Here is a 26,826-nt window from a genome sequence, read left to right as displayed (position 1 = left end):
TTCTACATTATTCAAAAATAAGATGGCTTTGAATCCCACTGTTTCTCAGGCTTTGTGTTGTGAATACAAAAAGCAGCTCTCCCCACTTCTTTTCAAAGATGTAGCCCCATACCATAGCAAGAAGTGACATTTCTATGACATCTTTAAACCTACTAACCAGGACATAAGAGCCAACATAATTATAAGCAAACAAGAGCTGCCACGTGCCAAGATAAAATACATTCTGTGATTAACTTCCCTCAGTTTTTAGTTGCTTTTCTACGGCTCACAACTGGTCATTCTTCCAGTTTAAGCACAAGTTAGTGTTCTTCCATCACATTACCCCTGGAAATTGATATTTTATATGGTGTATCCCATCTCTTGCCACGTATGCCACTGGATTCTTATTCAGTCTATATTTCATGCAGCTATCTCCTGCTGCAAGTTTGCCTTTTCCTGCTCAAAGTTACTGGTTGTTCTTTCTCCTGGTTTAGCTGCACCACTTTTCTTCCTTTCCCAGAGCACTTCTCTGGGCTCTGAACTGCCTCCCAGCCTTCCCCTAGGCCTGCTGTACCACCTGTCCACCACCAGCTCCAGCCTGCTCTAAAGGTTTGAACTCATTTTCAAGTCAAAATAGTACTACAGGAGAATTGTTCTTCCTCCTGGACAGCTTTCATTCCTTCTAGGATGCCAAGGAGATTAATCAAGCCAGAAAGGACCATCCTGGGCAGTGCATCTCCAGGGCCAAGCAGCACCCCCACCCAGCACCGCTCCGTGGTGAGGGGACACCCCTACTCACTTAGGAAGGAGTAAATGCCTCAGTAAACCAAATGCTACAGCCCCTTGACAGCTCCTGTGATTATTCAAGGCACAGGGAGATTTGCAAGCTTTCTCTTGGTTCTGTCACAGAAGTGGAAATTGCTCCCACACCTTGGGCTAGCAGCCAAGACACTGCAGCCTTCCTCTCTTCATCTCCATAATATATTTCAGCAATTTGCCTTCACTTTTTCCTTGCTTTTTTTCCTGAAGAAAAGCTGTGTTTTGATTTAATTCCTCAAGGAAGAGATACTCTCAGGTCCTAGTAAGATTATCCTAAGAGTGCAAAATTGATCACTGTCTGCTAGAGGTATATTGCCTCCTGTAGAGAAAATATAGTATCATTTAAATATAGGAAATCTGTCCTGCATCAGTAATTACAAACCAAGATGCAAGGATATGTAATGACTTCTCTCAAATTTGTTCCCTTCAAAAGCTCCCATTTAAGTGATGAGGAATATTGAGGGTAGTATGGTACACAGTGTGAAGCTGGCACTCCTTTGGCACACATGCTTTGAAGCACGGCATTCGGAAATTCTTACTGTGTCCATCAGCTGTTGTGTTTGGACCATCTCTTCTGAAAACAGACATGGCTATCCCTAACTCTGCAGCTCTCTTTCCTTTGTTGAAGGGAATAGAAGTGCTTTTTTTTTTTTTCTTTTGAATAGTAACTTTGTTTTGACTTGTGTATATGAAAGGATGTATAGCTCTTTTCCTGAAAGTTTTCTCCTTTAGGAGTCCTAAGGTTTACTCACCTAGTGACCTAGTGGGGGTACCTGCTGGGACAATAATGACTTTGGAGGGGCTGCATCATCCAGGTGCCACCAAGAGCCTGAGAGCTGCTCCTGCAATGCAAAAAAAAAAAAAAAAAAGCAAAAACAGGGAGAACTGTGAATAAAAACAGCCTGATGCAGTGAAGAGTATTGATTTTTCATAGAGTGTGATTTTCAAGAGAGCCATAAAATTCCTTTTGACACTATAGCTGTTAGGAGTTAAATATCAGCACTGAAATTAAAAAAAAAAAAAAAGGCTGTTCATTATTCTGATAGCACAAGGGGGAAGCAATTTAAACAAAAAAAGAGTAGATTTAGGTTAGATGTTATGAAAAATTATTTTGCTCAGAGAGTGGTAAGGTGCTAGCACAGGCTGCCCAGAGAAGCTATGGATGCTCCATCCCTGGAGGCACCCAAGGCCAAGTTGGATGGGGTCCTCAGCAGCCTGATCCAAGGTTGGCAACCCTGCCTATGCTAGGGGGATTGGAACTAGATGATCTTTAGCTTCTCCTCCAACCTAAGCCATTCTATGATTTTATGATTATTCAGTATATTTTACCTCTACAGCTATTGATTAGTTTTAAATACAGCCTGTAATCCAAATGAAGGCAAGAGCATTATGGTCAATTTGTGTAGCCATATTGGCAAAGAGTTGCACCAAGTAGTCTGTATGCAATGACTGGCCCAAAACTCCCGACTGCAGTTATGTGCTGCAAAAATACAGGGACAGTGAATGCTCTGGGAAGTGCATTGCAGCTTTCAACAGATTCATAGCCCAAGCAAGCAGGCTACTTGGGTTCCATAATGTAGCTTCTGATGATCTCTAAATCAGCAGAACATTCCCAAAAAGCAAAACAGAAATGCTATGCATTGAGAAGAAAAATATAGGGCTTCCAATCACAGTAACTGGGGAATGGCTGGCAATAGGTACACAAGATTTTCTGCTACAGGAGGAGGTGGAAAAGTGAGACAAGCTCATTAACCTCAGAGCTGTGACAGGGAAAATGGAATGAGGTTGGTGTTAAGAAGCTAAGGAACTGAACCAAAGCACAGATGAATACAGTCCTGCAGTGTCTGAAGCATGGTGAGGTTTTTTTGCTGGTTTGTAGTACAGAAATAAAGTTTAGTATAGGGTCAGTGGAGAATCACCTTGAAAAGAAACTACATGAGTTTGCCAGAGAATAGATAGGATTTGGCCACAAATTCTTGATGGCCACTCTTTGAGGGCTCCCTCAGCAGTCAGGATAGTGTCAGAGCCAGTATGAAGCCTGAGATCAACTCCACAACAAGGAATGAAGAAAAAAGAAGAAGATGAATTACTTCATCCCTGTTTGAATATCAACATTACAACCAACAAGCAAAGAGTTTACTAGGGCACCTTAAAGTCATGTAGGTAGGTCAGCTCTTCCTCAGAATCTGCTGCCCAAAACAAGTGATATTATTTTCTTATGGCCACCAAACAAGAAGTGTGCAGCAGTAAGACAAATCAGAAGCAGCCTAAGGGCATACCAAGAAGGTAGAAGTCTCCAAACAGTGCATTTTGCATTTTCAAGTGCATTTTGCTGCATTATGCTTGGGTCCAAGCACCAAAGAAGCTGCTACTTAAAAAAGCAATGGTACTATATGGCTCAAAAGCTCCCCAGCAGGAGAGTCTGCATGTGGATTTATTTTCATCCCTCTTCTACAAAAAACAACAGATTACATCAAGAAACCAATCTCACCTGGCAAATGCTTCATTTCAGGGTGATTCAGGGTCCTGTGCCCACCACCAGCCTGGGCAATATAGAGATTGTCTACAATACTGTAACAGCAGCAACATGAATTCTCCTACAACATTGTTAGCTCCAGAGAGTTTCCAGCCTAAGATTAAATCAGCCCACGAAGCCTGATGTTTGGCTTCCATTCACCCCAGGGTGATGGCACTCTGATAGTGACAGTGATTGCAAATGAAGTTTTTACTCTGCCAGTCTCAAGATTGGGATCTGAAATGTATGTTAATGGGCAAAAAGTCTCATTAGCAGAGTTGAGCAGCGCTAGTGTTTATTTCAGAGATAAGCTAATTTTTTTTAACTTTTAATTAAAAATCAGCTGAAAGAATTAAGTGTTTAAAATGCTATTTTTACTCAAACAAGCACTTATTCTGCTGAAACATTATTTGCTCTAATGATAAAATAAAACATTGTCCCAACTCTAGAAAGGTACAGAGACTCTCATGAGAGCCAGCTGCAAGAGAACACGAAAACAGGAACACAAAATTCTAAAATGTATTTATTTTTTTCCTCTGGAATACTTTACAGAGATTGTCTTCTCATGAAAATATTCAATTGCCTTAGTTGAATGATGCAGTGCATAAAAAGAACTGCTTATGCCCACTTTTTCCTATTCTTTTTTAGCTTTGATTACACTGTATTTCTATTTCTATTTCTATTTCTATTTCTATTTCTATTTCTATTTCTATTTCTATTTCTTTTTTTTTTGCCAACATGTGTGCACCTATAAACATCTTTCCCTACATAAGATAAAACGAAGACTTCCAAATGAGTTAACGTGATGCTCTGTTTCGTTAGCTGACAAGGCAGGGTTTGCATCTTTAAAGGGTTTATTGTTGTTTTGTCCCATCAGGACCACTAACACAGCAGGTCCCCATGCAGCAGACGCCATTGGGTAACCTGCGTGGGGTGTGACATGGAGGGATAGAACTGGGACCTCCACAGCTCCCTGAGTAGAACAAAACCCTTTCTGCTTATTTTGCTGCATTATGTCTGGATCCAAGCACCGAAGAAGCTGCCCAAAGTATTTTCTGTCTAAAACCACCCCTGTCTCTGCCCTCTGGTCACAGACATGGTTGGACTGGACGACCCTGTTGGTCTTTCTAACCATAACAATTCTATGATTCCTCAGATAGCAAAAGGGCCGTGAGAAGAGCAGCCCTTTTAACCAACCTTTGATGAAAAGGTAAAAACAGGTTAGAAGCACTCTCCAGAGCTACAAAATGCAACACTGCAGGATTTCTGTTTTTTCCTCCCAAGCATGTTTTCCTCCCAGCATCGTTAAACTGAGTGATGGTAGCTGTGTCTCCTTACAGCAGGCTGTTTCAGCTCTCCCTTTTCTTGTTGTCTCCTTGCAGCCGACTCCAGCGGCAGAGACGAGAAGCCCACGGCGAGGCACACAAGCAGGGCAGGTAGGTGAAGGCCACTGCCTCAGGCTTCCCATTACAGGGTCAGCAAAGCAGGGGGAGCAAAACCATCCAAAGCCAAACAACAATCTAGCACAAACATTCCAAACAGGATTCACGCCATTAGCAGAGTTGAGTGAGGCGTGAAGGAAGCCAAATTCCCTTTGAAGAGCCATGCTTAGATATCGTTTTGCATGGCCCCTTGGCTTCACACAGCAGTGCTGCGTGATTTGTGTCAGGTATGGGGCAGTATTTAGGTCAGGTATAATCCCCTCCACTCAGGGTCACTGCTGTGGCCACTGGCACTTGCCCAGCATGGCATGGAGCACAGCCATAGTCAGACACCTGACAATTTGGAGCTGCTCAGACAGACCCAGCTGGTGCAGAATTGCAGCATGCCCTGAAAATCTCCTGCTCCCAGAGCCGGAAAGCCCAGACCCCAGGAGACTTCCACTGTTGCTTCTGGGGGAGGCAACCTTTCACTTTTTTAGAAGAGAAAAGATTGTGACATGCATCACTTCATACTAAAAAGTCCTCCAAATTTCTCCCACCTCAGTTTTAAACTGATCTAGCAGAATCACAACAAATCCAACTGTTTTACCTGAAAGATTGTCTGTATTTTTCTGTACTTCAGTAAAGAGTATAAAAACAACAACAAAAGATAATTAAGTTGGAATAATAATAACCTACATTTTACAGCTTCCATCTCCCAAGAGGAAATGCCTTTAAATTTAAACATGCTTTCTGCATGCCTTCTGGTGGAATAGAAGTGTTTTCACCTTTCTATTCTGATTGCATATCCGTCCCTCTTCACCAAGTTGAAAACAGAAAATTTGAAGGGAAAAAAGAAATCTAAGAGAAAAAAAAACATAACAATAACCAATAAAATTAAATCCTCATTCTTTTCATCTAAAATAGAATAAAAATTATTGGTTTTACAAGTTTATCCAAAATAAATAACACCATTCATATCTTCTCACATTTTTACAAAAAAAAAAAATCACAACTCAATCCAAAAATATTTTTTCCACTTCATGCTTATACTCCATACTTTTCTGACTTCATACTTCTATAGGAGTTTTCAAGTTTTTAAAATGAGCCACTGTGATAAGGACATAGCCAAAAAACTAAGATGAGCAAAAGTGATTCCCAATATCATAGGCATAGTTCGAAAGTGAGAAGTTGAGTTCAGTGGCAGGAAAAATAAAAACCCATAGAGCCATAAAAAGTGGGAATAAAAGTTGAAAGTACAAAAAGTCTCCCAGTAATGCTATTCCTGCAAATATAAAAGGAAACTTTAAAAATAAAAGCTCTATTACACATATATTAATACATTTCTATTAAGTTTAGAAATGTAATTCTAAAAAATATCCTCCTTATGTTTCAGATGAAACTGTTGTTGGAAGCTGGCAAATGTGACAAAGGCCAGAATGGTCATATGATGGAGTCAGGCATCCATGAAGTATTTGATATATACTCAGGAGATACATGTAAACCTTAGCACTAGATAGTAGTATCATGCAAACAAATCACATATCCATTATAAATAGATTAAAAACTGTGGCGCTGGTTTCTCAGAATCTCATTGTATGTGGAAGACTATCTCTAAGCAAGCTGTTTAAAACAGAAATGTGAAGAAATCTATTATCAACTGCTGTTATTTCAACTTTTGAGTAACAGGATGATAAAACCCATGAAAGAGTTGCTAGTGAAGCTTACAAAGAGTATAAAGCTTAGTGGGGAGGCAAATAATTGTAGGATTGGTTAATCATCCCAAACAATGTTGGCCAGCAGCCTATTTGGGCAACATGCCAAATGCATGTGAGTAAAGGCATGGTCATCAGGTGCGTGGTCCCAAAGGGCGAGGGATGCACTTTGGAATGAATAACCCCATGAAATGTATGATGTATAACTGCACTCAAAAGCAGGGAGCAAGGGAGTGTGCTCACCGCCTTGTGTGAAATGGGAGAACCAATGTGCAATCTCTAAAAGCCTAGGAAGGAGAGGGACTTTGCAGTGACCAGATCTCACCCCTAATAACTACAAGGACCATCTCCCTGCCACAAATGGAAGAAACATTCTCTCCAGCCCCACCTTAAGGAAAGCAGAGCCTTCCTGCCCTGTTGCTTAGAGACATTAATTTTGACCCTAATTTAATCCTAACATTTGTTCTTAGCTGACGTTGCAGTTTTGTTTGGCCCTTTCACCCTCTGCTGACTCACCCACAGAGCCCTGCACCTTCCCTTCCCTTGGATCTCCTATCTCCTGGCTCTCCATCATGCTGCTCACCCTTCCCTCTGAATGTGTAAGGGAGAAACTGCTGTTCTGAGCATCAGCAACCCAGACTGCTCGCAAATGTCCGAGGCTTTGCTAGTGCCCTGGTAATAACATTCCCTTGTCTCAGCTGGGTATAAACATTTCCCAATGAATGTTTGCAATCCCACAGGTCTTTCCATAGCTCAGAATTATGCCCTCTGTTCACTGTCCAAATAATTCCCTTTCTTCTATGCCAGTGGCTGACAACTGAGGTTCCTAGGCAAACCTTTTGATGTTAAACACTTCTGTGTTATTTTCTTGTACCTTTACCTGTTACTTTACTACTTTTGTTCACCTACTCCTTTCTGCATGCTGACAAATAGGAGGAACTATAGGAACAATTCAATGTTTGGAAAATGAGCTTTTCATCAAGACAGGAAAAATACTCATATATAATCACTGTTAACAGAGAGATTAGAAACTATTTTGGTTTGTAGATTTCCCATTTTATTATAGGGGCAGAGTGCCATGGGAAGAGGTTGAATTAAACAGACTTAAAGCAGAAGAGAGGACCACATTTTAAAGTGTCCTTTGGGATAAGTAACAACTTGAAGAATTCACCAATGGATGTAGGCAACTCATCACCCCTAGAAATTATTAAATTGAGACTGAGCATCTTTGAAAGATACTCTGTAGTCCAGTCTGTGTTAGGAGATTGTTATGTTGGTATTTTGAGGTACCACTGCCTGTGGGCCTCAGTACAGGCACGAGAAGTACAGCACGGTTAAGCAATCTCATTTATGAAGAGTTTTATCACAGGAAAATATTCCCTGTCAAGTTTCTTTGTTGTTCTCTGTCTCTTTGATCTATTGCAGACTCGTCTTCTGCATAGTCAGATAAACACCCCTTGGAGCGTATCATCTTTTTTTCAGATGAAGAAACAGCAAAATCTTTCCTCTGTTTTTGAGCTCTCCTGCTGCCCTAGCAGCTCTCATGTGGCTGCTCAGAGTGCAGCAAGGCTTCACAGGCATGGCGTAGCTGAGAAGAGCTGCTACAGCTCCCATCCTGGCCAAGGTGCTGGGGAGTCAAACAATGCTTTTTGCCCTCAGAGATGGCCTTGAAAGAGAAGCAGAGCATCTTCTGCTCAGTGCTCACTGCAGCTCCAACAGCTTTTGCAAGACCATCCCTGGCTCTCTTGTCTTTAATGCTCCTTTTTATCTTTGTTAGAAAACTGGAGCAGGAGCTAATCAGTTTATCCCCAGTTAGGGGATGGCCTGCCTCCTGGCCTGGTTCCCAGCCTGTCTCCATTTTGTTCCTGGGCAACAGCCAGTAGCTTATTTTATATATTTTTTCCCTAATTCCTGGCCTCACATCCTGTCAGAAATCAGTGTCAGAAATCTTGTCTCTTATTTCCTTTTCCTCACTTACCCACACACGTAATTTCTCTAGGACATATATTTGAATTGTTATATTCAAACTGTGTTGTAAGCACAGGTAATTTTACAAAGACAAAGACTCACAAAGCAAATGTTTTCTCAGTGTGTCAGAACTATCACAGATGCCTAAGTGCTCCATATTGAGCATGGGGGCCATTTTGTAATGACATGCTGCCAAGCACTGCATTCACAAGGCTATGGCTTAATGAGAACATGAACATGAGCTGGTTCTCATTTTTGGACTGGAGTGAAGTGGGTCAATATCTCTCCCATGAACTGTGAAGGGCTCATAGCTGTGTTTCTCTCTTCCTAGTAGTCCTATCCTAAAGCGAAGCCCTGACATCACCAAATCTCCACTGACAAAGTCAGAACAGCTGCTGCGAATAGATGACCATGACTTCAGCATGAGACCAGGTTTTGGAGGTACACAATCTGCATATTTGTTACTGTTCCTATTTTGCACTATCACTTCATTATACTGTAGCTTTAAGTTGGGCCAACAAGCAGAGGGACGAGCAGAGCCTTTTCTTTCTCTAATTAGTGTTTTTACTGTAAATCCATAGCATGCTTGGGGGGATAGTGGTGCAGTGAAATGACCTTCTTCCTTGAAAAACGAACAACTTAGTTGAAGTCGTGGAGATATGATTAGAGGCAATGTAATATTCCTGATACTCAATGACACTTTCTTTTGATAAAACCTCCAAACACACTTTGCATGTATTCCTGGATGACGGGGAAATTCTACAGATATGGCTTCCTGTGGCAATTTGTGTGCATAATCAAATCACATACCAAGTTTGCTGACCTGGCTGTTTCATTTCTAACACCAAAGAAAATATTTCGACTGCTGTGTGCTAATGCTTGCTCACAGTTTTGTGGCTGTGCTGTACAGCAACCAGAGCTTTAAGGGAACAGGATGAAGGGGAACATGCTTTCTTTCAGCCTGTGGATTAGAGAATGATGAAATTTATCTACCCTTTCTGGCTGACAGATGGTCATTCAAATCCAGGATACCATTATACACTCTCATGAAAGTAAGTTTTTTGCTAAAAGCTCAATATACCAAATACCAACATGTTCAATTAATTTTAAAAGGTTTCAGTTTCACAGCAACCCACTAACGTGAGCATTATTTATCTTGTCAGTTCTCCTGCACTGTAATTGCCAGAGGTACGTGAGGGGCAAGTCAAAGTCTGGAGGAAAGAAAAAAAAAAAAGAAGAAAATCCCAATTATGGGATGTGACCTCAGCTCCATGGCACACACCTGAGTCCTGTAGTGTAGTCCTACCCCGCACCTTCCCCTTTCCACAGCCAAGCCGTGAGCGATGTGAAAGCCAAAGATGCAGAGCAGTTTTCAGGGTGGTATTAGCCTGAGAGGCGAGCAGAGAAAGTGATGAAAATTTGGAGTAAATCTCTCACGTGCCCTTAGCTGTACCATCTCTGCTCTCCATGCACATAGGATCTCTGTGGGCATCTGTATGACAAGCAAAAACCTCGACCATTAGAGACTTTACTTTTAAATTTTGAAGGGATGTAGAATGTAACAATAAAAAGAGAAAGTTAGTAAGAGGTCATTCTCACTGCTGAATTTTATTGTTATTAGGAGGTTTTTGTTATGAATTCCAATTGCTTCTTCTAATTGTTTTACTGTTGTTTTGTTCCAGACTGAACATTTATTTTCTAAGATGCCAAAACTTTATCTCATCAGGTTTATACTTCCTCAACTTTTGTGTTTTGTTGTTTTTTTTCCTAGGCCCTGCAATTCCTGTAGGGGTGGATGTCCAAGTTGAAAGTCTGGACAGCATTTCTGAGGTGGATATGGTAAGTGTCACAGAAGGGCTGACGCTGGACTGGACTGCTGGAAACCACCTAATCCTAAACCTGCTGAGAGTAGGGTGAGATAGAGCAGGTTGCTTGGGGCTCTGGCTTTTGGATTTGAATTTCTCCTTGGATGGAGACTCCTGTCTCCTGGGCACTTTGTTTGAAGTGAATCTGCTGGCAATTACTTCTACTGACCTCATCTTTTCATCCCTCTAAATGTCTTAAAGGAAAAGGAATGAAAGTTAATCTGACATTTTCTTTTCTCTAAGAAAGAAAGTGATAGAACACTGCCAAAACTGCCCCAAAGGATTTGGGTTGTTACATTTTCTTGAGAAGTGATAGCATGTAAAAGCTCTGAGGAGACCAATTACTGTGTTAGGCTTAGGGTGCTCTGATATATTGCTGATAAGATTTCACTTTGGCCATGCTCTGAAATGATCAGGGGAGAGGTTGGTCCCAGCCAGAATCTGTCCTGAGAACTACCCTGGTGAGAGCATACTTGTCATATGGCAGCAACACCATGAGAACAGAAATACCCGACATTTCAATGTCCCCTCACTTCAGAGGAAGGTTTAACCCTTTCAGTGAGCTTCCCATCTCACTGGGAAGTGTGTAGTTGTAAGAAGGCAAGAGTTTTCAGAGGACAGAAGTTTCCTCAGAGACCACTTTTGGCTCAGCATCAGTTGTGCCACCCCTACTGTGTGGTGTAAGGCTTTGTGAGTCCATCCTGAACCTTCATGTTGACGCTGAAGTAGTATTTCAGGAGCACACAGGTCCAGTGCTGCCACTCTGCACAGGCTGATTTCATTACTGAGTCTCTGTCCTTCTTATGCTACCATATAATTGGTAAGGTGGAAACAGTTTTCAAATGTTGTTTAAGCGTTCTGGATTCTGCTGGAGGGGCTTTCATCATCATAAAACACTGCTGAAAGTAAGGCATGATCTCTGCATGAGATTTTCCATGGGAATATTTTACATGCAGGCATGACACAACAACAGCCCACACCAAAGAGCAGGAACACAGAAGGAGAATGGGAGATAGCCCTGTAACCAACTCGCCCTGTTAAAGCATTTCGAGGGTCTCTAAGCAGCTATGCTTTAGCTTTGGAAGAAAAAAAATCACACTCCATTTATAAAATATTTTCAGAACTGTTCTGCTGCTCCAGCAAATGCATTGAACAGCTCTGAAGCTTTCACAGAAAGCTCAGACATCTCTGTACTCTTACGAGCACCCACCTCACCTCCTCCTTGGTTAAGTGAGGAGCACAGTTGTATGGCAGCACAATTGGTGCAGGGCAGCTGCTTTGTGTGCATGTTTCAGCTGTTTCAGTGCCTCATTACCCTCATGGTAAATAACCTTTTCCTAATATTTAATCTAAATCCACCCTCTTAGTTTAAAACCTTTAACCCTTGTCCTATACCATGCTCACTGATATCTACCTGGACATCAAATTGTTGGCCATAACTCTTTGAGTGCCATCATCAACCAATTCTTTACCCACTGAAGTTGTCCATCTGTCAAATCCATGTCTCTTCAGTGTACAGATAAGGTTCTTGTGTGGGACAGTGTCAAATGCTTTGCACAAGTACAGGTGTTAGATAAACTTCCCTTAGATTAAGGGCAATGTATTATGTTACATTCTAAGATACCATGCTTATAAAAACTTGTGCATGTATTTTTCATTAGATACACGATCAATTTATTTGAAATAAGTAAAAAGACAAACCCAAGCAGATGCCCTACTGGGATCAGACTCAAAATACAATAGAGTAAAAAGAGTATGATCATACCTTACATCTAGAATGCGCAGTATGTGGGCAGAATCATAGAATCATAGAATTGCTCAGGTTGGAAAAGACCTTAAAGATCATCAAGTCCAACCACAACCTAATCATACTACCCTAACTCTAACAACCCTCTGCTCATGTGCCTGAGCACCACATCCAGACTGTTTTTAAGCACATCCAGGGGTGGTGACTGAGCCATCTCCCTGGGGAGCCTAAGAGCAAAATAAAACATTTCATTCAAATACTGAGCATATCATTTGCTATACTGGAGGAAGAATTCTCTCTGCAGCACTTCTCTAGCTGTCCAGAATAAGAACATTGCTATAGCAGCTGCTGGAGCAGTTGTTCTCAACTCCAGAAATGCAGCATTGTAGGGATGATGGGTTAAATTGTTGGTAGTGCTCATTGCTGACAGCTGCCTCTGTGTATTTCCCTTTTGGTCCCTGGAGTGACTCACAGACACCAAAATGAAAATGTTTGATTTCAGAGATAAATTTGCCTCTGGATGAATGGTGTCTGATTTCTGAACACATTAACTCATGTTCCCTGCCATCTTAGAGAGTGGATGTGCCTTCGTGAACAGTGCTTTGTAAGGTGCAGTTTGCACTAGAGAAGAGAAATCATTGCTACGCTGATAAGGCATGGGTTGTGACACAAACCTTTTTGTTGCAGGACTTCACCATGACACTTTATCTGAGGCACTACTGGAAAGATGAGAGATTGTCCTTCCCCAGCACCAACAACCAAAGCATGACATTTGACGGCAGGCTGGTGAAGAAGATCTGGGTCCCTGACATGTTCTTTGTCCACTCCAAACGTTCCTTCATCCATGACACCACCACTGACAATGTCATGCTGCGGGTCCAGCCAGATGGGAAGGTACTTTATAGCCTCAGGTAAAAATGCATTTGGTCAGTGTGAGCCATTAGTGGTATGAGAGAGAGAGCGGTTTAATTGATTCGTGTATTTCATTTCCACATGACTTCACAATAAAAAAAAGTAAAAATGTGAATGCATTGACTAGCCATTTACATCATGAGGAAGAGGCTCTTCCTTTATCATAAGAAAAATGCTCATATGTTCAGGGAGAACAGCTGGGGGGTTTGGGTAAGCAGAGCGAGAAGTAGGACTGGAGCTTAATTCCTAGGAAGATTGTGTCCCATCTCTTCCCTTCCCCTTCCCTCTTTTCCATAGCAGTGATCTCAAGTTTCAAATGTAAATCAGATGCCTCACCAAGGAGTTGAACATTACTGACCATAAGACTGAAGATTATTAAAACTTCTTCCTAACTGCTGCTTTCATATGTGGAGATGCTAATTCGGGATCATCTGTCACTCTCCAAAAGAAACTAATATCAGTGCTGCTTCTTCATGCCTGCAGCTCCATTCAGTTACAAAACAAGTGTTGCCAAATGACCCATAAAAACCTATGAGAGAGGAAATTGCTGTACAATATTCTGATGCAAGAATGTCAACATCAGCTCCATAGCAATGAAATAGCAAAACATGCGATAAATAAGCCAAACAACAGATAGATAATGTATTCTGAAGGACAAAAAGAAGGAAAATCTGACTGCAGGAGGTCAGTAGCACCAAGAAGCATAGATTTAACTTTAACTAATGATAAGGCTTTAGAACATGTCGCTTGGGATGATTGTGGAGGTCTTTGAGGGCACATTAATAACCTCCAGGAGTGGTGGAGGTAGGGCTGAGCTTTACTCCTCAGCCTGACAAAGTATTTTTCCTTTTACAAAAGGAAACAGTACAAAAAAAGTAAGGCACAAAGTCCTTTGTAGTAACTATTTGACAGAAATTTTCTTGTTTCTCTGATATTCTTATACTATTTGTTGGGAGTCGCAGCCTGGATAGTGCTAATCTTATTGTTACTAAAGTTTTTTGTTTCTTCCGGTGTATTAAACATGGTTCGGGTGTTCTTCGTGTCTTTGAAAAGTTTGCTCAGACCCTTAGCACAATAACAAAATGACAATAGAATGACATAAAACTCAACTACAGCTACATGCTACACATGATCTACACTGCAAGTGTTTTGGCTATTTAACAATGATGGGGAAGGAATATCAAACTACACAGGTGCTGCCATATACAGACTTACGTTTAACAGGCTACTTTCAACTGGCCTTCATGAAATGGTAGTGAACATCTCGAATAACAGGGTGACAGTTCTTCAGTATTTTATTTATTGGTCACTGCGGGCCGAAGTTCTTTATGGTTGGAAGAGAAATATGAATACTTAAAAACAAAGATGTCTTTGCTAACTGAGAGCCTTTTCTGAATGCCTTTGCCTGTACATTTTATTTTTTTCCTTGCTGTCTGCCTTTTTAAAACTCTTACCAAACATCTTCTCTTTTCTTGGAAAGCTCTCTAAACCTCGCTGGCACCTAAGCAGTAAATCTGAGCCAAGCAGCTTCACTCTAAGATAAAATCTGGATAGGGAAGCAACGTGAACCCAGACATGCATAAGGAGTACTAACATAAGAGACTGCATCTTGATTTTATCATTATGTGACAGTTGTCTGTCGAGCTTTAATCCTGTTATTATTCATTAATTCTTTCCCCACTGCAATTTATGTTTTTATATTCATTTACTTCCCTAGAGTTCAAGCTAGTGGAGTAAAGACTTACAGATCCTTCCAGTGCAAACACAGATTTCTGCTATTAAAATTGACGTAATCAGACTACATTGGGACCGGGGTTTTTGATAGGTGAGGTGGAGCATTTCAGTGGTCTTGGATGTGCGTCAGCTCCAGCCCTGACTGGAGGTGAGCCCTCTGCTGGCTGACACCCATGTGCGATCACCGGGCTTTCACTGAGCCGATGGAGGTCATGGTGCATGGAGAAAACTGCCCACATCCTGCACGGCACTGGGCTTTGACAAACCCAAATTACTCCACTGTGCAAAGAAGCTGTTGAAAGCACAGATCTCTGCAGAGATCTGATGGCAAAAGGGAAAAAGTGCCCTCTCTCTGTTCTTCCTCGTTTTCTTTTCCAGTACTTGTATCGCTTGGTAGCAATTTATTATGGCCAAACTCTCTAGCCCCCTTTTTAACACTGGTTTGCTGTGAAGAAAAAATAGCTCTAACTTCACTAGAATGTCTTTAGCTAGATGGAAGGTGTTTATTTACAGTGACCAAGTAGTCACTCAAAATCATCTTGCAGCTTTACTATTTTTCAGTCACACAAAGCCGTTTTTAATGAGGTGGATTTTATTGTTCCCAGGGTTACAGTAACAGCGATGTGCAACATGGATTTTAGTCGCTTTCCCCTGGATACACAGACGTGCTCCCTGGAGATTGAAAGCTGTAAGTAAGCAGAGCCACAGAGAAGCTGAGTGCTGCACCCTGTGGGGACCTGAACGGTGTTTAATTATATCCAGCAGCAACTGCTACATTCATGAGGGCTCCAACTATAGCCAGAGAACTTCAACACTGAGAAAAATTCTCTGCCTGTAATTTTTATCTAGAATTAGATGGTGTGTACAACAAGGCAGTGTCTGCAAATGCCAGCTGTGAGTGCTGTTTTGCCAGTGTCCCCACAATCCAGCTGGGCTGCTCTGCTGCATTCCTATCCCCAGAAGGCACTGGGTTACTTGCCCACAGGTTGCAGGTGTGTAGCAGCACCCACTTCCCCAGCACCCCAGCTGAAAGGATCAACATTTCTGTGTTTCTTAACACAGAAAAAAATGGCTCTGTGCCCTTCCCATGCACATCTGCTCATCTGTGGTTTAGGAACCACAATGGAGCCGCCAAGCCGATCACCTTCCCTTGGTGTTTCTTACATCCGTGAGTGACAAACCCAGCTTACTAAGAACTGCTTTTTCCCAGGTGTGGTTTACATAAAATAGTCCTGCATTTTTACAACTACATTTCAAACTTCTAGCTTTTTAAGAGTTGTTTCTTCTCCTTCTTAAGTCTGAAATACACAATTATAATCTTAGTTATATTTTAATAAAGTTATTACAGAATATTTTTTCCTCTCTGTCTGGGAAAGGCTATTATTAAAACCCATCTGAAAGGATCAACATTACTATATTTCCATATGCATTAAAAAAACAAGACCTGTAATGTTCATATATGCATTATAGACAGAAGGTTTGCTCAAGAGTTTGTCCTTCTGCACACCTCAGACCACTGATAATAGCTTGTTCCTCCTGTTACCCTCTTTCCTCTTCTTTCTTTGCTTCTGATTTTAGAATGGTACAATTTCTGATGTGGTGGGTAACCTGATATACTGATTATATCTGATTATATGTGTGAAGTGAAGGTAAGAGAAACTAAAATATTTACAAAATGCATCATCAGGACTGAGCACTGTGATGATGAGCCTGTTCATTTTTTGCTGCAGCCATACTCACCAATGCTGCAGATTCCAGTCAAACAGTGGCACTGTCCCTTTCAGCTGAAGCTCATAGGTAGCCTTGGAAGAGTGTGTGAACGCAACTTAGGCTATAGTAGCTGGCTCACTGCACTGCACTGAGGCTTGCTCTGCTTCCCTAGATGCTTACACAGAAGATGACCTCATGCTCTACTGGAAGAATGGAAATGATTCCCTAAAAACAGATGAGAGGATATCGCTGTCCCAATTCCTGATACAGGAGTTCCACACTACCACAAAACTTGCCTTTTATAGCAGCACAGGTGGGTACTAGAATCCCTAGCAGAGGCCAGGGGAAAGAGCTGCAGACTTATGTTCTTGGCCACTCCATCTTTAGACTTCTATCATTAGATTAGATAGTCTGGAAAGACAATACCTCTTCAAGAGCACACCAAACTTTAAGGTGAGTTACAACCCCTGCATGTACAGCTTGTATTATCATCTCTGGAAGATGTGATCCTGAGAGGTGTTGTGAGTATGATAGTTGGTTCAGTAAGGAGCCTCTTCTGTAAACTGCAATGATATGTGATTAATTCTTTTCCTAAAAGCAAATATGGTGCTATTCCCACTGATATAACACCTTATCTGAAAGTAGTTTGGTGGTGGTGTGACTTCTCTTTTTCCTTCTCCCTATTCCACAGGATGGTACAATCGCCTCTACATCAACTTCACCTTGCGTCGACACATCTTCTTCTTCTTGCTCCAAACCTATTTCCCCGCCACTCTCATGGTTATGCTGTCCTGGGTGTCTTTCTGGATTGACCGTCGAGCAGTTCCTGCCAGAGTCCCTTTAGGTAAAAACAATATTGTAGTCAGCACACTTGAAGGCCAGTTGTATGCAATGATGGTTTTGACCACCAAGACAAAATCACCGGTGCTATGCACTGCCTCTGTGTTGTCCCTTCATTGCCTGATGGCACAGAAATCAGCTGTGACACACATTCTCCCTGTGCTGAGGTCTTACTCTCATCTCTCTCTCCATTTGCCCTGCAGTGCGAAGTGAACTGCCTTTCCTGTTCTGACAAGTGCTAGTTGTATATGTTGCAAATCAGGGAGCAAATGTCAAGCTCTGCTTCTATTGCTGCTAACAGATGCATTGGACATAGAGAAATGAAGTACCAGTATCCTTCAAAGGCTTCAGTGAGTAAGAAGGTGGAAAACATTACAGAACAGCTGTGACAACATTTCAGTTTATTGAGCTTTTCTAGCACAGAGTGTGTGGAAGTAAAACAGCAAGCCTACCTTACTTGTTCAACTTGTTAAATTAGATTACAGTGTAGTGTGAGGGATACAGCATCCCCTTCTGAAACACATTTCAAGCAGATGAAGCCATGTGCCAGAGAAATCACCATGGGAGCACAATTATGTTGTTGACATAAACATTCTGAAGAAGATTATTTGCCCTTTGCAAAATGCCATTTGTATATTTGCAGACTTGAAGCCCAGGTTTGCTTCCATTTGTTCCAGGGAACACATCTCAGAGTTTTATTTATTGTAAAAATTATGTTCATAGTTGGAGAGGAAATATTAATAACAGATACAGCAACAGACCACATGTCTGCTTAGAATCACCATCCATTGCCATGAATCATAATTCAGCAGGAACTAAAAGTTTTGTGCCATGGCTTTTTGAGATAAAGGCACTGAGTTTAGGAGAACTTTTCTGAATGCTCCTGTGAATTCAGTCCTTTATGGTTATTCATCATATAAACATAGAAACATAAAATTGTGGAGTCATATAATCATAGAATGGATTGGATTGGAAGGATCTTATAATTTAGCTCCACCCCTTCACCCTTCTGAGCAGAGCTGCCACCCACCAGATCAGTCTGCCCAGAGTCCCATTCAACCTGACCTTGAACCCTTCCAGGGATGGTGCATCCACAGTTTCTCCAGGCAACTTGTTCTTGTGCTTCATTTCCCCAGAGAGGAATTCTTACACTCTAAGAGTTTCATTCTAATATCTAATCTGAATGTACCCTCTTCTAGTTAAAACTCTTCCCTCTTGCTCTGTCACTATCAGACCATGAAAAAGGCCATCCCAGTCTTTCCTGTAGGCCTCCTCTCGGTACTGGAAGGCCACTTTAAGGTCTCCTTGGAGCTCTCTCTTCTCCAGACTGAACAATCCCAATTCTCTCAGCCTCTCTTCACAGGAGAGGAGCTCCTGTCTTCTGGTCATCCTTGTGGCCTTTCTCTGGACTCACTCTAACAGCTCCATGTCCTTCTAATGCTGAGGACATCCAAAGCTGTACACATTACTCCAGATGGAGTCTCATGAGAGTGTAGTAGAGAGAACCCCCTCCCTTGATGTGCTTGCTGCAACTCTTTTGATGCAGCCCAGTATTACCGTTGGCTTTCTGGGTTGCGAACACACTGTCATGAATAGATTTTTGCGTAGGTTTGATTTATTAGCAATTTAGGACTTATTAATATTTTTATATAAATCACAAGTTAGATTGTATGATCCTTGACATCACTTTGTCCATACTTTATCATCAGCCAGTTTAAAACCATCATTCAACAGACTTTGCTACAATTGAAAGTGTGACTTGGTTAAAGATTCAAGAATAGCGTGGGTGATGTGAGGCTTATTGCAGGGTAGTGGGGGGTTCTAAACTCTGTTGCATACCCGAAGATTTCCCCCTTGGAGAACTACTCACCCTTCTTTCTCACTGGTTTTTGTCAGTGAATGAGCTTCAATCCTGGAGGGGTCTGTCCTAAGAGGTATCCCAGCTCAGAAGGACATTAAGTATCACAGTCCAGTGTGACCCTGGAGAGCTCAAGGGGCTCTTTGCTTAGGACCTCTGTTTATAGGTCCACAAGTTGACTGTCTTCATTCAGTGACATTTCATTCTGGACACAAGGCAGCTGAGATAATTCTGGAACATTCCACCAGCCGAACAATTCCAATCCTTCCCAGACCATCCAGATCTGGTACGTTATAGACTGGACTACAATCCAGGCAGCAGGTATTGCAGGTGGCCAATCATTCCATCTTCCTGCTCTTGTAACGAAGACAGGAGCACAGTGCTGCCTTATCCTGAGATCACAGGCGGGTAGGGGGCTGCACCAACACAATCCACCCCATGGCTGAAGTCAATCGTTCTCTCCTGAGAGTGGTGGTGTGGTCACCTCCTTATGCCAATCACCTGGCATAGGACATGCTCAGGAATGGTGAACAAGTTGGTTTGATTGTAGAGATATTAACATGCAAGAGTGGTTCGGCTCATGTAGGAGACAACAATCCATCATGATCACCTACAGTCCAAGTTCAGAAATTTGTGGAGATAGAATTTTCTTATCCTTTACAATAGAAGCAGATGTTGTTGTACTGAATTTAGTAATGCACATTTTTAACGTAAATGATAACTTCCCACTATGGTGAGTCCAGAGGCAAGCTACAAAAAAAAAAAAAAGAAAAAATAAAAAGAAAAAAAAAAAGAGAGTTTAAGTTTGATTTAGACTTCACTTCCGTATTCCCATTATACTCAACACAGGCATGGGTTCATAGCCCCTCCCACGCTGTCTGATCACAGGTTAGGAAAAGTAACATTACTAATGTCTGGAATGTCATGAACATCACACTTTTGTCATCCTGAGGAGTGCTGGAAGAGAAGACTTGTTCTAGTGGGGAGATTCCGAAATGATTACCTACCCCATTAAAAAGTAATAAAATCTATTGTGCACTACTTGTATGTTTTGCATCACTAACTTCTCGTTCCTGGCTGCAATGGTGTTGATTATTTTCTTGATCTATTTGATCAACTACCCAAATGAAAGGTAAAAGGACTTTTGTCTATACAGAGTATCACTGTTCTCTCTTTAAAAGCAGTTAAATTGGTTGCACTGCTGCTGCTATCCTCATCCTTTGAGGGGCTGTTCCTCCAGTTGCTGTGTAATATTATGTTGGTGCAATTTCACATCTCTTGGGGGTGAAACTGTTCAAAATTCAGCATGTACAGCACACATGGTTGTGAGGGAAAGAGATAGCTTGCTATTTTTCCAAATCAAATGATTTAAAAAATTCCACCGAGTGTCACAACAGAAAATGAGTGCTGTGGTACACTAATAATTCTGAATTAGAAAGTACAGGGACTGTGAGAAACACAGGCACTGTAATTGTGTGCATGACCCTGTTCTTACCAGGGTCAGAGATTGATGTTTGAGCTGAAGGACCTGGTGCCAAAGTTGGCTGTTTAAAACATTGAAATCAGTAATATTTTTCATGGCAGTTTAAAATTGCAAGCAAATAGTCAACATGTGCTTCTTGTCTGGAAGCAATAAATTGGCCATGGCAGCCTGGCAAATAACATGCACTCCATTCAAACCACTAATTTTAACTCTTTACCATCCAGATCTCATGCTCAGCTTCTTGGCATCTGGTATTCAAACCACTAATTTTAACTCTTTGCCATCCAGATCTCATGCTCAGCTTCTTGGCATCTGGTTGTTTTCCTGTTAACATTTGTTCTGCTGTATTTATTAAAAAGACTTCACCCATTTTTCTTGAGGAACAGTTGGAATTAATATATATGCATGTACCCATACACATACATATATAGATACATGTGGAAATAGACTATTATTACTTACTTATGGATAAGCTTTTGCTCCAGCAGGGAGGCCTTATGCATTCTGTGCACAAATTTTTCTTACTTCTGGCCTTCCAATTCCTCCCTAAGTGGGGCAAAGGAGTTTGCTCCTCTCTGGGCCTGGCACCAGGGGAGTTAAAATGTACTCCTTTCCTTCACTGCTACCTCATTTTTGGAATGCCTCAGTTAGACTCCAAATAATACTAGTAAGTAGACAGTGCATCACTGCTCTGGGAATGCCTAGGGTTAATGCTGTTTTTCATAACTCATTTCTCTGTTCTTGAAGTTTTGTTTGCAGAGCTTTAGATTTATTTCCCTTTAACTTAGTTTCTATTCCATGTTTCATGGGTCTCAGTTTTTATAGCCTCCTCTCCAGGGCTTCAGGGCTGACATGTCATCCCAGCCCATTTCACAGCCATAGTTATCAATACTGTATATTAATTCTGCTCATGCAGGAAATTGAGAGCACTATGAACATTACTGTCTTGTTTTTTGTTACATTCTGTGTCGCATCTGATTTTATTCTGATTTTCAATTAGGTAGAATTTTAGAACTCCTGAGACTCCTCTCATCTGTCATTTTCACATTGTGAAATTTACTGTAGCAAACAATATCCTCACAGTATTCAGTAGAGTGGAGTAAATCATCTTGAGAGTGAGCTCACACAACATGTTCAGGACAACCAGGGGATCAGGCTCAGCCAGCACAGGTTCCTGAAGGGCCTGTCCTACTTGATCAATATCATCTCCTGCAACCAGGTGATCCACCTGGTGGTTGAGAGAAAGGCTGTGGATGTAACTTACCTAGACTTTAGCAAAGCCTTTGACTTTGTCTCCCACAGCATTCTCCTACAGAAGTTGGCAGCCCATGGGCTGGACAGGTACACTCTTTGCTGGGTAAAGAACTGGCTGGAAGCCCAGGTTCAGAGAGTGGTGGTGAATGGAGTTAAGACATGAGTGGTGATCTTAAGGGGTTGGTAGAGGGGCCTGTCCTGTTTTATCCTGTATGAGGGCATTAAGTGCACCCTCAGTCGGGTGACACGAAGTTGGGAGGAAGCATCAATCTGCCTGAGAGAAGGAAGGCTCTTCAGAGGGCTCTGGACAGGCTGGGCTGAGGCCAATTGTATGAGCTTTAACAAGACCAAATGCTGGGTCCTGCACTTTCGTCACAGCAACTCCATGCATAGACATAGAGCAGAATGGCTGGAAAGTTGTGTGGAAGAAAAGAATCTGGGTGTGTTAGTTTACAGTTGGCTGAACAGGACCAGGTGGCCAAGAAAGCCAACAGCACCTTGGCAAAGTATCAGAAATAGTGCAGCCAGCAGGAGCAGAGTGATTGCCCTTCTGTACTTGGCATTGCAGGGACACCATCTTGAGTACTGTGTTCAGTTTTGGGCCCCTCACTACAAGAAAGACATTGAGATATAGGACTTAGATTAGCAGATATTTCCTTGTTGCTTCCTAAAGCATCTGTGTTCCCTGGCTCTTCTTTGTCAGACAGAAAGAAGTACATCTCTTTGCACTTCTAAAATATGTCATTCCAACTTTCAAGGGAATCATTAACATGCCATAATTAGCCCCTGTGATAGGAGGAGCCTGAATAACACTAAACTATGGGGGCTCAGCTCTTCCTGGCAGGTTCATAGCACCTACCTGCAGGGTAATGCATGACAGCATTGCCCTGTGGGCCACATTAGTCCCTGAGAGGAAGACACCAAACATGGGAGCTGACTGATGACTTCCCATGAAGCAGGACTTTCTGGGGCAGATGGAGCACACAAGCCTTGGGGAACCTGGTGGAAGCAGCCGCTGGAGGAGCTGAACTACAAGCTGTGATATTTGTGCTTTTCACTGGACTGCCCTCCACCTGGTAATAGGACACAGGTAGTGCAGGCTCAAAGCTCTGCTGCCTACCATAGGATGGAGGCAGTGGTGTGGTGGGCAATCAGAATTAGAGCTGTTCTCACAGAAAATACAAGAAACCCAAATAAGAAAGACCTTCCTTGGGCAGTGAAACCCCCCACACCAATGTGAAAAAGTCAGCTTGGGTGTCAGGAAAAGGTAATTTGTGAGGAAGAGTTTAGGTTGAGCAAACCTTACAGGATCACTCTGCTGCTGTGTTCCCAGGGATCACCACCGTGCTGACCATGTCTACGATCATCACTGGGGTGAACGCCTCCATGCCCCGCGTTTCCTACATCAAAGCAGTGGACATTTACCTGTGGGTCAGTTTTGTGTTCGTCTTCCTCTCAGTGCTGGAATATGCAGCAGTGAATTACCTGACCACAGTGCAAGAGAGAAAGGAGAGGAAACTCCGGGATAAGGTGAGTTTTGCCTTCTAAGATACTGTTTTATGCCATTGAGAAAAAGTGAGGCAAATATCTAGAAGTGTGCAGAAGTTTAAACCTGCAATGTGTTGCTCTTGGATGCCCTGAGAAAATACAGTGGGGGCAAGAAGACACCTGCAATGAAGCATTCCTGGTTATAAAGGTTTGCTACAGATACCCAGCATCTCAGTTAGCCGTTTGTTCTTCAAGATCTGAGGGCATTATATCCCTTCACACATAGCCCTAGACTTATACACAATGGTCTGATTTCCCCCTTTTGCCTTCATTACCTTAAATTGTAACTGCCCAAAATTTCAGCCTAGGCTCTTTTCTTCATATGGGCAAACCTGATACACTTCTCCTTGGAGCTCCCCTCTGCCGCCTTCTCTGAATTTCTCAGCTTCTAAGTACAGGTCGCTGTACTGTTTTATTTTTGTCCTGGTACTCATGCTTAAACCAAAGGAACTTTCCCACAGACAGCCTTGTTCTCTCTGTGATTATGTTGTGTCCAGCAGATGTGAAATAACAGAAGCCAAAAGCTGCTGCCCACTCCACTGCCTCGTTGTCCTTTCTATACCCTACCATCTCACTTCCTCAGGCTTGTCCCCCCTCTGCTTTCACAGGGAGTAAAGGGCTGTCCTTGCATATCTGAACATAACTCCAGAATGCTCTTCCCTTGCCTGTGCCCACAGCTCCCCTGTGCGTGCAGCCTTCCTCAGCCCAGGCCCATGATGATGGACGGCAGCTACAACGACGGTGACGTGAACGAGTTGGGGCACTACGTGTCCGAGAACGGAGACAAGCAGGACAGAATGATGGTGCAGCTGGCACTGGGGTCTGAGAGGGGCTCGGGCAGGAGGAAAAACCAGAGATACGTCAGCATGCGGATCGACACCCACGCCATCGACAAATACTCCAGGATAATTTTCCCTGGCGCATACATTCTATTTAACTTGATATACTGGTCCATTTTTTCATAAACATACGTAACTTCTGTAGTCACAGTGTATTGCAGCAGGATATCAGAGTACTGTCTCATAGGCTAACAAAATGAACATAGAGATTTAATTTGAAGATTGATTTTTTTCAGGATTTCAATTTATTTATTTTTTACTAGGTGCAACTCATCCGTGGCATAAATAACTGTGCAAATTTCACGTTTCAAATAAATATAGGATATACAATCTAAAACTTCACACATATTTAAAGCCGTGCTATGCTCCTTCTTGTGCCTCACAGGCCACTGTAATCTACTTCAATGAGTGACACTAATTGCCAGCTGCTTATATATGGCACAATTTCCATTTTGTGACCCCAAATCCCAGTTCTCTCAGTGTTTGAGCCCATGCCTGCATCTCTGAACTCAGCAGACAGACAGCATTTAGCACCGATAAGTACAAAAGATATGCAAACACTTGTGTGCTTGCAGGATGAGGTCAGAAGCAGCTTTTGCAAAAAAAGAATGTCCAATAGTGGGAAACACTTCAGCAAGACTATTGATGGCCAAAGGCGGCTTTCACTGCTCCATGCACACTGTGCTGGCAGTGCTGCACTGACAGCTCCAAGCAGCAATACCTTTCACACTTGTGCTGTCTCAATTGTACTTAAAAACAATGAAGTATTTCTAAGCTGTATTGATTAACCTTTTAAAACATAACTTGCAGTGTACATTTACCAAGGAATCCATCAGTCTGAACAAAAGTTGGACTTTCCATGATGCCAAATCCTCTGGGAAACACAGGACCTCTCCTTGGAGCTGCTTATTTGGGTCAATGGGAGTTTTGCTTGAGTTTCCTAGGAGAGGGAAAAGATTTCTCTACAAAGTGATCCAGTGAGGACAAGTGGATGTCTACAAAAAAGAATACACTCACTGTAGGAGAAGCCACTTCTTGCTGAGACAGCCTTGGCGCTACTGGTTGGTACAGGAGAGCTCTCTGCAGATTGAATGCCAAGAACTGCTGCAGCTGGTGAAGTCCTGCCCCTGCCAAAGCCTTTGGTGAGTGCAGGCAGTTCCAGAAGAAGCCTGGTCCATCCATTTTTAATGAAAGGCCAGCAGAAAAGTGTTCAGCAGGTGACAAAGCAGATGCAGTGACTGCTAATGTAAAATTACCATGCCAAAAGCTTTGGAATGAAGTGGAAAGGAGTTCTGACCGTGAAAGAGACCCAGGTCCAATTGAACAACTCTGCTTCTCCCTGGCACCTCGCAGCCTTCCAGGTCCTCAGAGCAGGCACAGAACCATCCAGGGCAGGACAAGATGACAAGGCTGGCACAGGGGGCACTCAGTACTCACCTCAGTTCCTACTTGACATCATAGCTTCAGAAGAGCAGCCAGCCAGCATAAATTCTGCATCTGTTCAGTGCAAAATCTGTATTGTATAAGTAGTAAAATATTTCAGGAAATTAGTTCAGAATAGGTCAAATATATACAGGGGCCTTTGAGGTAAAATAGCACTGAAGCTATCTCAGAAAATCAGTCACTGAGTTGGTCTGCTGCCACATCACCCACATGCTCAGATAACTGAGGTGTGGCACTAGCAGGACTTTAAGCACGTGCACGCTTTGCACACTACCAAGGAATTCTACAGGCACACATTTCAGGTGAACTACTGAACAACACCATTCCTCACACAGTGGATGCTGTTGTCTTTCACAGGCGTAACTGCTCTGAAAATGAGGCTAAAACAGTGGTGTTTCCAGAAGGAACATGAATCTTCCTATATGAAACCTGTCCTGGACTACATGAATTATTCTCGCAGCACAGACATTACAGCTGTTTGAACACTGCTGGCTGCTGCTTCAATTTCGTAGGTAAATAAATATCATGTACAAGTACTCAATGCTTCTTATAACTGCTGTAATCTTGAAATGCAAAATGGACCTGCACTGCCTCTACATGCCACTGAAACCACAAGAACTACAATTACTGAAAGACAAACTCAGCTACCATGAGATAGCTTTGTTACAGAGACTTTTCTTCATATACATGTAACAGCTTCTTCTTACCATACCATACTTCTATCCACTGAGGTTGTTGTTTTTTTTTTTCCTCCCCCAAAGATTAAAAAACATGTATTAAAACATAACATCTTAATTGGATGAAAGAGAAAGATCACTGCGGTAGAAGCACCAGGACTGCCTGCACTCCTTTATTCCAAAGGCACCTTTCCTCACAGAATGCTCCAAAACTTCTTGGGAACTGCTCACACAGGGACACATTTAGATCCTCACTAATGGTAAGAACTCATTTTCTCCCACAGTTCTAAGAACAGCACAGACAGGAGCAGCAGATACGGCGGTAAGCAACCCAGCTTTGTAAGCCTACACAGCGTAATTTGCTTCAGTATTAGAGCACTGTAGGACCATTAACCAGAAAATTAAGGAAGATTTTGGAGATACAAATGGGAGTTGGACTTTCAGATTCCTTGGCTTTCAAGGGAAGACTGGTTTCTAACTCTCCATGAGATTCAGAAAG

The 26,826-nt window shown here is 42.2% G+C and overlaps 1 protein-coding gene across 1 annotated transcript in view; it reads left to right on the top strand.

Moving 5' to 3' along the window:
* Positions 1-24,835, top strand: part of GABRR1 (gamma-aminobutyric acid type A receptor subunit rho1) — a 33,304-nt gene extending 8,469 nt beyond the window's left edge. The window contains exons 2-10 of the mRNA XM_052690500.1: positions 4,696-4,749; positions 8,749-8,858; positions 10,189-10,256; positions 12,717-12,940; positions 15,281-15,363; positions 16,558-16,698; positions 17,077-17,229; positions 23,154-23,350; positions 24,046-24,835. Of these exons, the coding sequence (XP_052546460.1) occupies positions 4,696-4,749; positions 8,749-8,858; positions 10,189-10,256; positions 12,717-12,940; positions 15,281-15,363; positions 16,558-16,698; positions 17,077-17,229; positions 23,154-23,350; positions 24,046-24,333 (1,318 nt within the window). The 3' untranslated portion in view covers positions 24,334-24,835. The remainder of the gene's footprint in view (positions 1-4,695; positions 4,750-8,748; positions 8,859-10,188; positions 10,257-12,716; positions 12,941-15,280; positions 15,364-16,557; positions 16,699-17,076; positions 17,230-23,153; positions 23,351-24,045) is intronic.
* Positions 24,836-26,826: the final 1,991 nt, after the last annotated feature.

The sequence above is a fragment of the Tympanuchus pallidicinctus genome, unplaced genomic scaffold (assembly GCF_026119805.1).
Source record: "Tympanuchus pallidicinctus isolate F22 unplaced genomic scaffold, pur_lepc_1.0 scaffold1, whole genome shotgun sequence".
Classification (NCBI taxonomy): Eukaryota; Metazoa; Chordata; class Aves; order Galliformes; family Phasianidae; genus Tympanuchus; species Tympanuchus pallidicinctus.
Note: the sequence above shows the minus strand (reverse complement) of the source record. Positions and strands in the feature narration are given on the sequence as shown.